The sequence below is a fragment of the Hippoglossus stenolepis genome, chromosome 13 (assembly GCF_022539355.2).
Source record: "Hippoglossus stenolepis isolate QCI-W04-F060 chromosome 13, HSTE1.2, whole genome shotgun sequence".
NCBI lineage: Eukaryota > Metazoa > Chordata > Actinopteri > Pleuronectiformes > Pleuronectidae > Hippoglossus > Hippoglossus stenolepis.
In genome coordinates, this window is record NC_061495.1 from 20,196,445 (window position 1) to 20,214,666 (window position 18,222).

The window sequence follows — 18,222 nt, forward strand, 5'->3', positions numbered from 1 at the left end:
AACTTTCCACGTCGTCCTTGACTGAGCTCGATGTTCCTCATGCTTTACAATATGGTACCAAGCAGCAGGCAGGAGATTCGAGCTATAGTTCGCCAAAATGTACCGTCTGTGCTTCACCCTTTAGCTGGAAAGTTGGTGTGCTTCAGCAGTGGCAGAGAATTTAATCCTCCCATCTCCTGCTTAGTCACACTATTGTGAGATGTTGAAAGCTGATGTAACTTAACCCCCCTCTCTGAACCCATCCAGTGAAAGGTATTAGAAAACGCTCTTCCATCACCCCCTCTAACCCACACGCAGTGATCTCTTTCTTCATCACTCAGAGCTTTAGTAAGACACTGAGCTCCACTGAAACTCAAATCCACATCTCTGTGTTTGACATGACAGTGTCCTCTGTGTCTCCAGGCTGTGGGCTGTCCTGAGCTATTGAAGAGTTCTGGTAACAGGTCTGATCACGGTTTATTCTCTGTGTCTGCAGCTACATCAGGAGACTCCCACCTGAAACTGCTGTCAGATGTGGCCCAGACTGTAAAAGGCCAAGGGACCATTGCCTGGGTCAACTGTGGGTAAGTAAAGAGATAATTTTTTTTAAATAAAAGAAATAAAACTCTTCTCGCTCCATCATACCCATTGACTCCCGGCCTTTTTCAAGATTACGGACTCTTTTGTCCAAGGAATATTCTGACAGTCGTTATAAAGACAGAGCTATTTGCTCCTCCCGAGAATGTCTCTGCTGCCATCCATCTCCAAAACTGAAGTCTTTTCCAGCAGGCTGTAAATGGCCTTGTTCCACCGTTTCTATTGTACAGTGGCAATTTGACAGGAGGACACACATTATTGGAGCCATTGACGCTTTGGGACTAATGTGTTACACATTTAAATACATTTATGTTCCCCCAGGGTTAGTTTGTTTTATTCTAAATGGTAAATAAATGATAACTTAGGTGCTTGCTCATTGCAGAGTTTTTCCTGTAGTTTGCATAAATGATGTTTCACTTTTTTGTTTTTATTAGTATATTTGTTTTAAATTTGGTTGTTTTCCTTCCATAAGTAAGTATCATTGGGTTATAAAGCTCAAATAACTAGTGAATTAATCTAGTAGTCAGTGCCAGGGCTGTGCCAGTTCATTTACAGTTTTGGCACCAGTCATGCTTTTCTTTTCTTTGAACACTTTGCTTTGAGAAATCGAAATGGGTTTTACAACCAAAATCTTTCTTCATTCAACATCCCAAAAAAAATTCCACTTCAGATTTTTCGTCACAAGAATTCATAAAGTGTTTAAAAAAAGATCTCACCAGCCATTGATGCTATCGGTAATTGACATGATAGAAAGAGTTGTAACTTTTTCAAGCAGAAATGTCAATCTCGAGTTACAGCGTCTAAACTAGTACATTTGTTTGGTTTTGTTGTTTAATGTGAAAATTGATAAAACAAGACATTCGAAGATGTCACCTTGAACTTGAACTATTGTGTATTAGTGTATTAGTGATTGAAATCTTGACTAGCTTCAGCCCTACTTGATTCTCTGTTATATATATATACCTAGCTGAAGCAGGTTTACCTGAATATTATGGGTTTCAAGTTGTTGCTCAGATGAAACGAACAGTTTGAAGATTTCATGTCTTTTTAAATCGTGTACTCCATGTCCTCTTTTCCCTATAATACATCTGTCATGTGTCTCTGTGGAGCAGATCTATCTTCAGCCCACACTGCAAATGTGCTTACATTAAGCAAACATTAGATTCTTCCAAGATACCGGCAAGCACTGTTTTCTCTAAGCTCAGCTTCATTTGCTCCCCGTGATCGGATTTTGGCTTGTTGTTATTCCTGCCCTTCCTGGTGTTTAGTTCCACTTACTTTATTTCATTTTTTTCTCATACCTGTCAACCCTTCAACTGCATGAACTGTAGTCCCTACCAGAGAGGAAAGAATATATCATAAAACAGGAAACTGTGAGGAAGGCAGTAACTCCCCTCTGACACCAAGAGCTCGTTGCAGCTTTCACAATCTTTCTCAAGCTTATCCGGGAGAGACGACTGTGAGGACAGAAAGAAAAGGAACTACACTCAGAACTTGTCAGAAGTGTTAGTGTCCACATTTGTCTTCAAAGATATGTGTCCTTTTCTACTGTTTATTATTTGACTCAGTGGCTGTTTTTTGTCTGGGAGAATATGGTATAATTTCCATCTTCCTTCCTCAACAACCTCAGCATGCTAGCGAGTGTGTGTTACTGTTAAGCAGAGATTTATACCAGGCCAGATTCCTACCAGGGGAGCTAGAGCGAGACGGGTTCATCACCGCAGGACACATGGGTCCGGTGCCAGGCTCTATAGCGCACAGCATTGTGCTGTTTGGCATATTTCTCCACCATCTCAAATAGTCAGTTCCAAATGGAAGACCCAGCCGAGAGCTCATGGTGGACAGAGGGAGAGAAAGTGGAGCGCACATCACAGCGTGAGAATGGTCTGCCCTGCCAAGGAAGAGGGACACCGAGGCCAGAATGACACACTTTGAACAGATGACAGAGACCTCAGTGTTGGCCAACTGGGATCCACCAGAGGGATGGATGATCTCATACAGGAAAGGGCTGTGCTGCCTTGCTTACATTCCCCTGACAATTTAAAAAAGACATAGAACATGCTAAGTAACATAGTCTGGTCTGGTTTAGTGGGAATTGTAGAACAAATCATAAACAATCATAGCACGTATGAAGATTTGTGTTTTGAAGTGAAATATTTTAATGGGATGCAGAGGTTCATCCTCTTTGCATTTTGGTTGCGCACCAAATGTACGTCAGTTTGTTATGATTTTACTGTTTACCGATAATTTCTTCTCCAAAGAACTTTCACTAACATGGAGATCTGTATCAAGCCTGATGGTCTGCCTGCGTTTTTTGCTCAGTCAGACTTCTTTTACACTGTTTTCAGTTCTGATCGCTATAATGACTAAAGCCATCAAAGACCAGAGAGCTGATAAAATTATAATTTAACTCAACCACATCATGATCAACAAGTCATGATGAATAGAACAAGAGACAGTTCATTCAGTAAATCGAGCAGCATCTGACTTTAATTGCTACAAACTGAAGTTGTAAAGTCCTGTGACCTCAAAGAGAAATTCTGCAAGTTTCTCATTCTGACAAACAAGTCTTGTCTCATAACAATTTGTAATCACAAAGGTTTTTCTTGGCATCTACTCTACTGTTGCTTTTCTTCTCCTCACCTCATCTGTTCTCAGCACCTTGTAGTTTCTTATCAGCCTCCTCGTCCTGCTCCGCCTCCACTCATACGGTACCGTCGTACTACACCAGCCATGCTTACTCAAACATTGGGGCTTTTGCGCTTCGGCACTGACTCATCAACTGACGTTGCCCTACAGACGAGTTCTCAGCAGTTGTGTTCATCCGGTAGACTGGCCTTTTATGGCTTTTGTTCTTTCTGGACTGAACGTTAGTGAGTGACTAAGCCTAACTTCCATTTGTTATGTGACTGAAAAGCGCTGCTTTGTCATTGGTCTATTCACAATCTCAGAACTTCAGAAACATAATGGGTTGCAGTCTTTTTCATCTGAGTCAGAAATACTCTGCACGTATGATCAAATGACTAAGAGGGTGAACTATTTGCCCGTACCCGAGCATGTGGCCCATGTATTCATTCCAAACATTCCATTTAACATTACCTGGTGATATTTGATCTCAGCACTGCACATCTCAGGTCAGTTATTAACATTATATTAGAACATCCATTGTAGTTCAATATATCTAGTAAGAGACATTTGAACATGAACATGTCTTTGTTTCACAAGCACAGTGCCAATAAGTTTGCAGCTGTCTGTGAAGTAGTTTCATATAAAAGTAAATAGTGTTGAAAAATGAACCAACTAGAGAGCACATACTTCCACCGAGACTATTACATAAAAGCTCTGATCCAGTTTATATAGGTAAGGAATAGCTGTATATTTACAAATGCTATTTTTGAGTATTGGCAGAACTGGATCAATAACAGAAAATGACCATCAGGGCATCACTACTGTTTGTTCAGGTGTCAACTTCTGGTTATTTTAACTTTTGATTAATCAATCTTGTATGAAGAATCATATCCCGACAGATTTTCCCAATCATAGATGTTGTCTTTGGGATTGGTTGGTTTTAAAATACCAGCAGATCTTCCATTTACAAACTCAGAAAGGCAGCAAAAACTCACATTTGAGAAGCTGGAACCAGAAAATGTTTGGTACATTTCATGGTTAATTACTTTAAAGAGATGTAAAAAGTGAATGCTATTTTTTGTCAAGTGACCCATGAAAATTCAAGTAGGTGGTTTAACATTTGAAGAAAAATTTGCAAACGAAGGAAGGATGGGAGTTTCTCACGATATTGTTTTCTCCATATTGTGTATTTGGTTTTGATTTTCTTCAGGCTTGGTTTTTTTTGTCAAATTACAGAACCCATGCAAAGTTGCCATGACATCTAACAACAAAAATCATTTGGATAGAATATCCTAAAACAAAGCACTTTATCTAATGTTTACTAGATTTCCCTAGACATGATAGTTTTGAGATCCTCTGTATGTGAGTGCACTGTGTTACTTGTGGCCGTGTTTCAGGGATTGGGAGCAGCAGCCGGGTTTTGAATTGGATGACTGCACATCATGTCCCAATAAGTGTCGAGGTCACATCTGCTCCTGGTGTGCCCTGACCGGTGCCATCTGCCTTCATGAGTCAGCAGTTTATGGCATTAAGCACACAGCCATCGCTTAAAATATTGTCCGTCCATACGTTGGCTCACAGATTTACCTTCCCTCACATAATGCAAAACCACACTGGACAAATATTCTGTTCTCTGTGGGGCCATAATTGAATTCCACCTCTTTGAATTTGTTAGTGTAAGGCTCTCTCTCTCCATAATCTTACTCCAATAAATACATATTTACTGTGCTTCTGTACAACAGAAGAGGAACAGTGCTTCATGCTGCTGATAAAGCCTCATTGTATCGAATGTGAAATATGTGTAGGTGGCTGGATGCATATTTATTTCCTTTCCAACTACAGCCCTCTTTCAATTACAGAAATGAGCCCCTATCCAACAGAGGGCTTTTGTGTGCTAACACCCTGTCGGTTTAGGTTGTAATCAACATTGTATTCCCATTGCATATGTTTGTGTTTGTGTATGCATACCGGAGCAACTAATAAATGGAGCCGGGAGCCCTGCTTATATTTATACAACACGGTACACGTGATTCGACTGATCTGAGGGAATGCACTTTTGTCTTCATGCAGCATACGTTTTCCTTTTTAAATTCATTGTGACCAAAATATACCCTGTTGGCAAAGCATGTTTTTAAATATGATTAAGTACATAATACAAGCACTGAATATATGAATAGAAGTAGCAATACAAGGAATTTAATAACTAGTTATTGAACAGAGTGGAAATTATGTAATTATGTTTATTATGTAACGATGAGAACAAAATTTTGCCCAGACAGAAAATTTGCTTTAGGCAGATATATACACCATCAACCTGGAGAGTTTAAATATGTAAATAAGGCAGGACTTTGGAAAAAGGACAAAATACACAAAATGTTTCATTTGCTACCAATTTCAATAATTCATTAAGTAATAATGGATAATTAAGTATGTATTTGGTTAAGATTTGTACTAGATTTTAACAGTTCCCTTTGTAATCTTTGATGTATCTCTGTTTTTAATCTTTTTTAGAGATTCAGAGGGTCGTAAGCTCTGTAAGAAAGTGAAGGTGGACCCAAGCTCCAAACGTGCAGGAGCGGAGCTGCTACATTACAAGTGAGTAGCCAGAAACTCAGCTGGCAGTCAGACACATTTCCAGACACTCCACTGCTTTTTGGAAAGTAATACAATGTTCGCAGCTTAAGAGCCATGCTATTCACTGTTATTTACTCCTGGTGTTGTGAGCACTGTGCCTGGTTTGTCTTGCAGAGACGGGACGTTTCACATTGAGTACAACAGGCCCGCAACCTTCAAGGTCAGTGCTCAACTTAACCCTGCAGTCTCTCTGCATGCGTCTTCAGCTCAGGTGCACCACAGTGGTTCTTTCTGTTAAGGATTGTCTTCACAGAGTCTGATACAGCGTTGTGGCTGCTTGATCTTTAGGTTCTCTCCTTCTCCACCAACATGGAACAGATTCTGTGTGGGTTTGTGAACCTAGTTTGTAACTGTTCAGAACAATTCAAACAAAAGCAAATGGGTTACAAACCTGAAAAGTTGATTCGCAGCTGGAAACCAAAGACCAATCACATCTCATCTCTCTCAAATGAGGGGGAATTGATGCAATGCCTGACAGAGGGGCATCAGACATGATTGCTGCAAAATGCTTTTTCATTAACAACCACAATGGCTGCCGCTGATGTCTTTGATGTAGCACAAAAAGTACAGATACAGACTTGTATGCTGAGATAAATCACTCAACAGACATGTTATTATAAAGCTACTTACTCAGACAGTTATTCTTACTTAAAATAGCTACAGAATTGTAGTCTTGTGATTTAAAATTTCTAAATCGATTTGTGACTTAAATATGATAAACAGATTGATAAGATATGTACAAGTGTCTTTTTTCTGTTGGACTTTACTTGTTTTAGAGAAACTCATCATAAGGACATTTGACAGCTGTTGCTCTTTTCAATTTTTCTACTGTGTTCAACCCTATTTATTTTCTGACAGTTAGAAAGGCCTCTAAAACAATAAAACACCCAAAGTCTCAGTTCAAACCATTTCAGAGTTATCTCAACAATAACGGCCTAATCATTAAATATTTCAGCTGTGTGCACAGTGTCATTGTTTTAGTGCTGCCATAATGAAATATCTCCAGCCTCTGCAGACATATGGTTCAATATATTTACAGGGCGCGTTACCGAGCCCATTAACAGACACTTGCAGGTCCTGAATTAGCTCTCACACATCTTGGGTGAGCAAACACGTTGGTATAGATGAGCTTCCATCTGGCACTGAGTGACTCCTTCAACAAACGTGTAAATCATCACCTGCCATCATCATTTTTCCCAGAATAATTAACGTAAGAGTTGCCTTTGATAAGATTCTCTGTTGTTTTTCTTTCTGTTTTTCAGTCCATGGTTTCATTCCTGAAAGACCCATCAGGGCCCCCACTGTGGGAGGAGAACCCTGAGGCAAAAGATATCGTCCACATAGAGACGGAGAAAGTAAGTACAGACCAAAGCAACCTTTTGGGCTTTGGAAAAAATTTAAAAAAGACATAATGCGCAATGTTGAAAAATGTGCAATTTGAACTTGTTTTACACTTGATATCAGAGAATCCTATCTTACTTTAGAGTTGGAGGCTCCTGACCAACGTTTGGATGGTCGGACGAATTTCTGACGAGTCTATTCCGCAAACTCTGCCCCTTTTTTTTTTCTCACTTTTTCTGCGGGAAATGGCAAAACACAATGAAAATGAAAAACTAAAAGGGGAGAGAAAGGGGTTCTTGCAATACAGTAATCAGAGTGTAGCTAGAGATCAGTGTGCAAGCTAGTCCATGTTTGCCAGCACCTCTTTTTTGTGTGTCATTGACGTTTTGGTACACAGAATGGCGCACACACAAAGCAGCACGTTTCTCCCTTGTTGTCACTGTTAGCAAACGATCTTCTTCTTCGGCTTCTTCTTTGACAATAAAGACAGGTCCAGAGGAGCTAACAGCGACATACAGTCTGTAGCAGTCCAATCGTGGCCAGATGATTAGTCCTTTCAGTATGTGCCCAGAAGTCGCAACAAACAACATTTCTAAAGTCGTACAGTGTATGCCCAGCTTCACCATCTCTGTAATTTAGAAGACAACACAGCGAGATAGCAGTTAATGCGATGCAGGATCCACCTCTCCTCATCTGTCCTGTTGAGGGTTGAATCAGCGAGGCTGACACAGCAACCTGTCCACACCGGCAACACAAAACCCTGCAAAAAAAAAAGCAACATAACCGGGCTTTATCATCAAAGGGCCGCACAGAGTATAGTTAATGAAGTCTGTCCTAACACCCAAAGTACATCTTAAGACAGCTCTCATGCAGCAGGGTCAAATCATGGCGCTCATTTCAAACCTCCCCCAACACATTCACCTACAGCCTGACAAGCTAAGACACTCATAAATGATAGATGGACTGCATTTTGAAGGCCCTTTAGTTTAATGAGCAGCACTCCTGACTGTTTTTACCTGCCCATCCACTCGTGCCTGGAGGCTTGTTGAACGTGTCAACAAACGATTCTGCTGAAGGTGGGTTTTTTAGGAAGTAGCTGAGCTCATGAAGGTGATGATGAGGAGTAGAATCTGGTATGGGGGCTACCAGCTGTCATGAGAATTTTTTTCCTGTCTAATAAAGTCTACTTAACAGTTGAGAAACAATTGACGCAAAGAGGGAGGGGTGCTGCTGACCCTAATGTATTCTTTCTCCCATGACAGCAATTTGCAGTTACTTTCGTATGTTCTGTGTGTGTGCAGCAGTGTTCAGATTCTGAAAGACGGTGGCCTCTAACCTCTCAAAGGCGTTTGAAATCAAGCCCATTACACTTAACTCATCAAATGAGGGCCTCATTTTAATTAATTATCTGTTGCCACACGTCGTAAGCCTCCCAACTCCCTCTCTTTTCTTGCTGTGGTTCTGATGTATCCGGACATGGCTCAAGTCCATGTAGCGAAAGGAATCAGTGGTAGAGGTTTGGTATCCACTCTCAGTAAACCTCAAAAACCTTTCACTGTGATATTCTATTACAATTAGGGGCCTGGATCCAGGTGATGGGCTGCATGGGTTGTGTCTGTGGGTTTTTTCCTCAGGGATTTTTTTTGTTATCTGTATATTTTATGTTTATGCATTTGTTTGTATTTTTCATTTTTCTTTTCATTAAATAAAATAAAAGATGGAGGTGCACTCAGTTATTTTAAAGCTCTGTATAAAACTAAGACACTGCCCTGCAGCGAGCTGTCTGAGGAATCAAGCTCTTTGTAGTCATCTTTGTCACTGGGCTTTAGTCAAGAGTTGCAATGTTTCTTTCGTTCATTTAATGAAGTGCAAATATATTTTGTTCATAAATAATAAAATATCTCTTTCATGTTCTTCCTCATTCTCTCTTTCTCTTTTTAAGGACTTCAGGAAGCTGCTGAAGAAGGAGGAGAGGCCGATCCTCATGATGTTCTACGCTCCCTGTGAGTCTTTTGTTATTATCACAGTAGCTGATAGACTGACGTGAGTGTTGTGATGAGTAGACAGTGCAGCTGGGGAAACTGACAGCAGATATTATTGTCGAGAAAATATGCAATAAGATGCCTCATTTGAAGAGAGTGTACAGCATGTGAATAAGATCAATAAACTGGGTTATATCTGGTAATTCTCCACAATATTGTGATGAGGTTACATTCATCGTACCTGGCAACACTCTGGTCTTTGAATTTACTGCACAGCGTTTATCATCAGGGATAGGACTTCAGACAATGACTATTTTGATTACTGATTTATCATTCTCTTTTCCAGGAAATTGTTGCAATAGCACATCATCTGTAACCAAACCTCAGAGTTCAACATGTTTGAATCGCTTGTTTTGTTCGATCAACATTCCATTCACAATTATTTAAAGCAGAATAATAAACAGCTAATCCTCACAACTGTTAAACTGGAAACATCCAGTGACATTTTTCACCGGCTTAAACAATTTACAGTTAAACAATTAACTGATCAATAACTGCCAAGTGCCAGCCGACTGATTGTTTCAACAACACTTAAAGAACGAGGGTTAATTGTCTTGTCTCTTATTCTTGCTCAGTAGTAAAAACATTACATGAGCTTTTCTGTGTGTTGTTCTCAGTTCAGATGATTGACAAAAAACATTTTCAATAGCGGATGATGGGACATCATCCTAGGCTCTTTGTAATAACATCTGTTAGCACTGTCTTGTATTTTTTGGTTGCAGGGTGTGGCGTATGTAAGAGAATGCAGCCCATCTTCCAGCAAGCAGCCACAGAAACAAAAGGAAAATATGTAAGTCTAATGAATCTTCCTCTTTGACCCATGGTCAACCGTCACATTGTGATAACTTCTTTATCTTTCGTAGACGTGAAGCAGATTAGATGAGACGTGTCAGCATTTAATGCCTGGATGGTTATTTGGCAACCTGCAAGAGTCTGACAGCCTGATCCTAAATGAAAGCTATCCTTGCTTGTATTTCCTCCAAAACGTCTCACAAGTCAAACACCCCAGCAACTCGTGCGCCATATTTTTTGATTCAGCAGGATAATAATAACTCAGGTGGACTTTTAAGGCAATGCAGAAGCCCTGATCCTCTTTCTGCTGGACCAGATATTTATACTTAATCTGTGTTTTGGTTTGCATCGACATACCAGAGCTATTGCAGTAGTTCTTTCAAAAGTCCACCAATCTTCCCCAGCAATCTGGCTTTAATGAATTTGGTGCTTTATAGTATTGAAAAGATCTATAATCAGTGTCCATATTAAATGAGTTTGGTTTTTCACCTGGTACCTGCAGCCACAATTAAGGGCTAAGATTCTTCCAGCTGCAGTTTACAACCTACATATAGATTAAATGTCAGTTTAGTCTGCCCAGACTTTGTGTCTACTCTCAAACTTTTCTTGTTTTCATCACATTTTCTTCCGCTGCCTGGTCTCATGGGTTCCCTAACGGCCTGTGTTGTTAGTTTGCAGACAGGCAGTATTACAATAGCAAGCAAACCTGATTGGTGTGTGAGGTCATGCTCAGTTCCCAGCTGTTGAAATAGATGTTAACAGCACTACACAAAAGCATCCAAAGGCCTGTGTGATCATCTCGTGAAACAAATCTTTTGTGCTCATAAACATTTCTCCTCAAGTACCAGAAGACGTCTGCATGTTTGTTTTGACTATAAGACAATGGTTATGATCGCTGGAATACAAGGTGTGTGTGTGTGTGTGTGTGTGTGTGTGTGTGTGTGTGTGTGTGTGTGTGTGTGTGTGTGTGTGTGTGTGTGTGTGTGTGTGTGTGTGTGTGTGTGTGTGTGTGTGTGTGTGTGTGTGTGTGTGTGAGAGATAAGTTTAGGGCGTATGACTGTTACTGCAGAGATTAACAGTGCAGCTGAGCCGTGAAAGGTTGGAATACTGAGTTGGTGGTCAGCCAAGCTGTAAACTTGTGAGCACATTTCTCGCCTCACTTTTATGGATTGAGGCGAAGGTGTAAAGATGATTTCTGCAGGTTTTGTGTCTTGCCAGGATGAAACCGTTCTCACAACTTAATATTGTGGGTTGCTTTGATTCGATCATTTGTGTTTTTATTTTTTGTGGTTTATTCTGTATTGTCTTTAACTTGGACATATATTACACAACAGGGATATTGTTGAAGTACACTGTCTATTTTAAATAGGTGGAGACGGCACAGAGAGCTTGTTATGAATCATGGACATGCTTTGAGGTATTTTTGTCATGAACAGGGTGTTGTACAATATTCTTTTAAAGGAAACCTGCAAAGTTGTAGTTGTTAGATTTATATCAAAGCAATGTCATCTTAGAAGAATATCTCCATGTAGTCATCATTTATTCCCCCACAAGCTGTGGTGCAGGTATTGGATTTTTCATTGTTAAGTCTGTCAGCGCCGCTAGCTGTAACTGTATCTGAGGCCGACTCTTACTCAGGATGTAATTTTAGGACTGAATCATCGCATCTCAATAAAACATCCCATCATTTTCTCACCTCACTGGACAGTGCAGTGAATGCCCGAATGCAAAAGAGTTTCTTCTCTTTAAAGAAAATCACTTTTCGACAGGTACAACACTTGATGTTTCTTGCTGCCTATCTCTCTATGCTCAGAGTGAAATACAACTCAACTACCTATGACTATAAGTTCCAGTTGCCCATTAACATGTACAGTACACGACAAAATACATCCAGAACTAATGGCTGGATTGTTGTCATACTAAACTCAACTTAATCTTAACGAGAAAAAAAACACGCCATACTATCAAAGCAGAAATGTTTAACATTAGCATCCTGCACCTTATATACAGTGTAATTTGACACACGATAACATCACATGTTATAATGCTAATATTGTTTTGTCAGGTTACGTCAATATGTTAACAAACTAACATCCTACACATCACTTAGCCAACGTAAATGCACCATTAGCAAGTTAGCATGCTTATATGCTGAGGTGGTGTGCAAGTTTACATACTGATGTTATCTACGCTCATGTTAGCAAAGTTACATCAGAATGTGAACCTTAATTGATTGGCTGGCAAGCAAGTTAACATGCTAAAATTAATTGTTAACATTCAAAGTAAGGGCGAGAGTAAGATTCTAGCATGAGCAGTAAATGGCAGCCATGTCTCTTTTTAATCCATCCAAAAGTCTCATGACTGCTCGTGTAGCTATAGACATGAAGTCCTGAGGCTAATCAAAGGCATTTATTGATTAAATGATCAAAATACATTCAAATGCAAAGTTTACACTATTTATGTTGTGTCGTGTTTGAAATCAGGTGTTCGCTTATTTCAATATGGCTGAAGGGAATTTCTCATTTTCTGTGTATAACTTGTAGATCACAAAAGTATTTTAATAGAGAACACTCACCAACATTCATTAAATCTATCTCTTTTCACAGTTTGGTCTCTTTTCAAACTTTGAATAATCAATCTTTTTATACTAGAGCCCATCGATGAAGACAAATCTGTTTTGATGTTGAATGTCCTTTCCCTTTGTTGTCTGTCCTCCATTTTTTCTTTACCTCCCTGACAACCCATTCTCCTTTTCTCCTTTGTTTTGTCTTTTAAGATACTGGCGGGGATGAATGTGCACCCGGCTGAGTTTGATGGCCTCAAGCAAGAGTACAACGTCAAAGGCTACCCGACCTTCTGCTACTTTGAGTGAGTCGAGTCCTCTCATCCGTCTCACTTTAGGCTCATTCCTCTCTTCCAAGGCTCGCAACATGAGAGTGGCTAACTTCAAACAGGAACTGCGGTCCAGGCCTCTTGAACACCAGCTGACATGATGGCAGCCGACTTGACGCTTGTAAAGATGACCGTCAAGGTTCAGAACTCGCTTCTAACAGGTGGAAAGAAGAAAGTTTCTGATGAGCTTTGAGATCCTCTGGCACTCCCTTTGAAAAAAGTAAACTCACAGGAGAGAGCCAAGGCTTCTTGTAGCAGCCCAGTGCCATCATCAGAGGAGATAAACACACAGCTGGTGCTGTCAGTCCGAAGTCTTGTCACTTAATTAGACACTGGCTCCCAAGGTAGATTTTGGAAGACAAGTTTGTCGCCTACAGAGTAATGTGAAAATTGATTATTAAGTAGTGGCTGAGACAAATTTGTTGACATTAAGCTGCATCATGCGTGACAATGATTTACAAGCCCCCCGCCGAGGTATTATCTTTTCTGGAGGGCTGAGCCTCCTGCGGGCGACCCCTAACTTAGACATTTGCAGTTGTCAAGCAAAGCCAAAACCTACAATTGATTGTTCAAGGAATTCACTTTTTGAAAAAGTGCCTGGTTCTAGCCTCTGTTTTAATTAATTGCATTTTTCTTTGTCTTTATTGGGGGGAAAAAAGCTGAATATCTTACGCCTTTATGGTGTTATTTAGACATAATGAGAATTTTAGACTGGCCATTGCAGTGCTTTGTCTGAGACAACACTTTCAATTGTTAGCAAAAGTTTAACTTCCTACTTAAGGACCCTGTTTTTTTCACCAGAGCGCTCTACCTTAGGAACCAGCTGTGCCTGTACAGCTGCCCCATGAAACAATTGGAGAGGATGCATTTTGTGCACACAGAGCTTTTGTCTGCTTAACAACTCAAAACGAGTCAGCAGTTTTACTTATTAATGCGTCCGACTAAGTAAAGTCCTTTCATTTACAGCACCAAAGTTTTCTCCATCCTCAAGAACCCTTATGATCACATGCGACATTGATGTAGTACTTGGCAGCTGCATTTCTATTTGAGCATTTGGAGGACATTTCTGCTGTTGGTAATCTGATCGCTTCAGTTTGCTGTTAAGTTTAAATATGCATACAGACTCCATACACACTTAGCTTGTAGCCATATACACAGTAGGGGCTGGGAGTGTGACTGATGGTGTTTGTTAAAGCAGACCCCCCCTCGGCAACAGCATCCCTGCACTGTGCTCATATTTACAGTGTTGTTAAGTGTGTGCTGTGTAGCTGGTTATCTCTGTTGTCTGCTTCTTATTCCTCCTGAACCGGCTTTATCAACCCCATTTTCACATTAAACACTCTCTCATTCCAGTCTGGCCTTTTAATTAGACCGGGACTGATTAAGTGCCTCTGTGGTTAGTCGGTGTGTGTGCATTTCCTCTTGTGTGTGCGCCTGTGTGTGTGAGCACACATTCCGTGCACTGCACTGCAGTCGTGTGTAGCTGAGCCAGAGCCAGTCTGTTAGCTGGGAGCACATTAGTGTCAGTGCAGGGCAAGCTAACGACCATCCGAGCCCATTGGCTTCAGTAATGAGCCCCTCACTGATAAACGGCAGCTAATCACTGAAGGGTAAATCAGCATCAACGCTGCCGGAGTTATCTCACCGCTGCACCCGCTGTAAGACCCAGTATTCAAGGTCTTTTACCTTTACTGTCCTGCAGATTAAGAACCCTACTGCCCAACGTAGCTGCACAGCACGTCCACTTTCTACCAATTAAACAAACAATTTAAAATGAAACGGCTTCTTTGTTCTTGCTGTGTCCTTTAAGAGCAAAATGCTCAAAACCGTCGAGCGAGCTACATTTATTTCAAATTTCCTAAACTTGATTTTACAAGGTTTTCGTGTACTTTGCAGCGGCAGAGATAAAGCAAGTAAATATAGAGTTGGTCATAAATCACACTGATTGAATTCCAAGCAGCAGCTCTTCGCCACAGCAGTCGGTTCACTTAAAATGCAAGTTTGCAGCTCTGAATCCAGCGTGTGTATTCACGTGTCACCTTTAATAGTGTCCACAGTGTATCTCTGGAGCTGTAGCGGCGGTCGTCTTCAGCCACTGTATTCGCACAATCACGCTGCCCACAGCCAGTCACTACTGACACTGATCCTTCGGCGCTGGGCTGAGCCAACACATTTGCTTTCCAGCCTTCATTTAGTCACAGCGAATAGAGCAGATAGAGTCATTCCTATGAAGAAAATCTGCTTACGTTTTGAATCTTTTCAGCTTGTAAGGCTGAGGAGATGCTTCCAGCTCATTTCAAATGCATTACGACGGGTTACTGGCATTTCTTATATGCATGTTTAAGCTTAAGACGAAAAAATACAAGACAGCGGAGGGAGTATCAATCATTGCTGAAGTTTACGCCTGCCTTTGGTCAGCCCTCATGAAATGTCTCTTTTTGGTTTAGAGCTGTTGTGTTTCTAGAAGTTCTGACCCATCTCTTTTTAGGCTTTGAAAGATGGTTGTTGTGGTGCATGTCAGCTTTGATCAACACCAACTATGGATTCCGACTGCAACTCTGGTTTAATGGTGAAAAAAACAACAATAGAAACCACAAACCACCATAGCAGCATTATCCACTCCTCGACTATTGGTCCTTATGTTGACTGGGTTATTTATCACTTTATTCTTGTGTTGCAATTTAGCCTCCTCGTAGCTCCAGATCTGAGCTGGTACACAAACATATAAGTAATTTTAAGTGTATTATGCTTAAAAAGTGGGAAATGTATTATATTTATTCTATTTAAGCTGACTATAGCAGCTGTTAACCACAAACAAACAAGCTACTCAGACCCACCTTTAAATCTTACATGTAGTGACCTTATAATAAGGAAAAGGAGGATTTAGAAAAAATATTCCTTCAAGTAAAAATGTATGTTTATAATCATCTAAGTATCAAATTTTTGTTTTCTATTAAATGACAGTTACCATATTAGCAGTGTTTTTGACTGTACTAAAGCATAATTGTGTCCATTGCTGACAGATGGTTTAGAGATCACCTTGTTCTTGTTCTCTGTTGTTTTTCAGGAAGGGGAAATTCCTTCACCACTATGAAAACTACGGAGCTGCAGCCAAGGATATCGCTGACTGGATGAAGAAGTGAGTATGGTCCTAATCACTTTGACCCTCTCAAGATGCCTTTAGCATGCACTGAATTCAATATGTTTGTGTCCAAAGTAAAGAAGCAGAGCTTCCAGACTACACTCTCTCTACTTGGATAAATAAACTGCTTGTACATCTCACTTTGAATGTCTGGCATCACTGAGGACAGGTGACAAAAGCTGGAGCTAATTTATTATTGATATAATATTGATTAGCTCTGACATTCTTCTCTCGACACTGGAGAAATTAAGAAAATAGGTTTCCTATTTGTTATTGGTACATATTCCACATTTTGTCTCACTGACTCATTTCTGATGAAGACATTAGTCAATGATGCTTTACTCTCTCGCTGAGTCATTTTTGTGCCAGTGGCTGGAACACACACACACACACACACACACACACACACACACACACACACACACACACACACACACAAAGACCCTGCTTTTAGTGACAATGATTGAGAAAACTAAACATTCAACAGTGTGCTTATACTTCAGTAAAGTTGATGCTGACCTGACAATTTTATTTAGTTTAATAATCACATTGTAATGTACAAAACTGTGCAAAACAATGAACTGTAATTAATATGAAGTACACATGAGAAAATATAATTTGATTATGTTCTTAATTTGTAGTTTTTTAAATAAGAAAAAGGGCCAATAAGAGTACCATTAGTAGTAGTGGTAGATGTAGTACTACAGTTAACAGCTCAACAATACTCATGCCTAGATGTCACCTTATCTTTCTGTGGTCGTCATCATGCCTTTTCCTGCCTCTATTCACCCTCACTCACCTTGGAATGGTGTCATCAATCTACACCTGCTCTGCTCATGTCTCGTTTTTCTTTCTCATCTTGGCTCACGCTCTCTCCGCCCGCGACACCCTCGCTCCCTCTCTCTCACCTCAGCCCGTCTCTCCCTGCTTCCCGTTCCCCTCCGCCTCCCTTTTCCACTTGTGCTAAGGGCCTGGCAGGAAAGACGCGGCTGTCCACAGGGTTGAAGCCAGAGGGCACAGAGCAGGGCTTTCACAGCTATCACAGGAAGCGGAGCGAGACAGGCAGAGGATGTGTTCAAGCAGTTTCCCCGGCCCAGAGGCAGAACAACTCCCTCCCCAGTCCTAAGCTTTTACTGCTCTGCTTATTCAGGGGCCAGCAGTATAATTTAGAAGTGGTTAGCAGGCTGACAATTAGGCAGTCAGGCTGACAGAATTGTTGCATGTTGACAATGCTGTGTATATTTACTCCTCAAATTTCATTTTTAAGATGAAAACTGTGGTATAATTTAAACACAGATCTCTGTTTTACTTCATGTATCTTTCCTCCTGCCCAAAAAACGAATTGAAATATGACAGTACTGACCTCAGACAGATGTAAATGAATAAGTCCCTTATGGTACAAAGATTAAAGACTGTCCTCCTGGAAGCCTCATCACATCTTCAATTTGTCGAGTCAGAGGATTTTTTCATCTGGAGATTCGGCAGATGAAGAAAGGTTTTTTGAAGTAGACGGTGTTGAAAGGTTTTTCCAGAACAGTCTGATTTGCTGCATTCATATTTTTAGATGTCTTGAACACGGGGCTATCTCGCTGCCTCTGACTTTTTTTTTTATCTCCTCTCCCCCAAATTTCTCTTTCTCTCAGATTAGGCTGTCTCGGTTTTTATGATTTCCCCCTCAATTTCACTTTTTCCATTTGTTTTCACCGGCCTAAATCATTCAGTTTTTGTAAAACAGGAACAATAGCAGTTAGAATCCGTCAGTTATTCTCAAACCACGTTATTCAAATGTTTTAGTCATTGGTTTTTAATTAACCATTTTGCATCTTATCATCTACGTCAAACTGATTCTTACTGTCATACCCTAGAGTCTAGTTTCAAGGCAGTAAGTGGACACAGACATCGAGGGAAGAGTCAGTATTCTCAGTGATCTTATCCGTCCTGTCCACCAGTGTCTCACAGATAATGGAGAACAGCACAAGTGGTGTAGTTGCTTGGTTTCTGGACGAAGCTGCACACCCTGTTGCAAAAGAGCAACCAAAGATCAAGGCCTGAGTGCAGCTTCAGTCCCTGATGTACCCTGGTGCTGAGCTCTTCTGTATTAGAGAGAGATATATTCGACAGATGACATTGTGGATTAGAGATGTGTATCTGGAGGAGATGCAACAGTGTTTTTAT

At 40.5% G+C, this 18,222-nt stretch overlaps 1 protein-coding gene across 1 annotated transcript in view; it reads left to right on the plus strand.

Annotated features, from left to right (window-relative positions):
- The window catches only part of pdia5 (protein disulfide isomerase family A, member 5), a 52,694-nt gene that overhangs the window by 12,449 nt on the left and 22,023 nt on the right, over window positions 1-18,222 (plus strand). Inside the window, exons 3-10 of the mRNA XM_035175080.2 lie at window positions 476-563; window positions 5,716-5,799; window positions 5,953-5,998; window positions 7,101-7,193; window positions 9,122-9,182; window positions 9,944-10,011; window positions 12,790-12,881; window positions 15,973-16,044. Of these exons, the coding sequence (XP_035030971.2) occupies window positions 476-563; window positions 5,716-5,799; window positions 5,953-5,998; window positions 7,101-7,193; window positions 9,122-9,182; window positions 9,944-10,011; window positions 12,790-12,881; window positions 15,973-16,044 (604 nt within the window). The remainder of the gene's footprint in view (window positions 1-475; window positions 564-5,715; window positions 5,800-5,952; window positions 5,999-7,100; window positions 7,194-9,121; window positions 9,183-9,943; window positions 10,012-12,789; window positions 12,882-15,972; window positions 16,045-18,222) is intronic.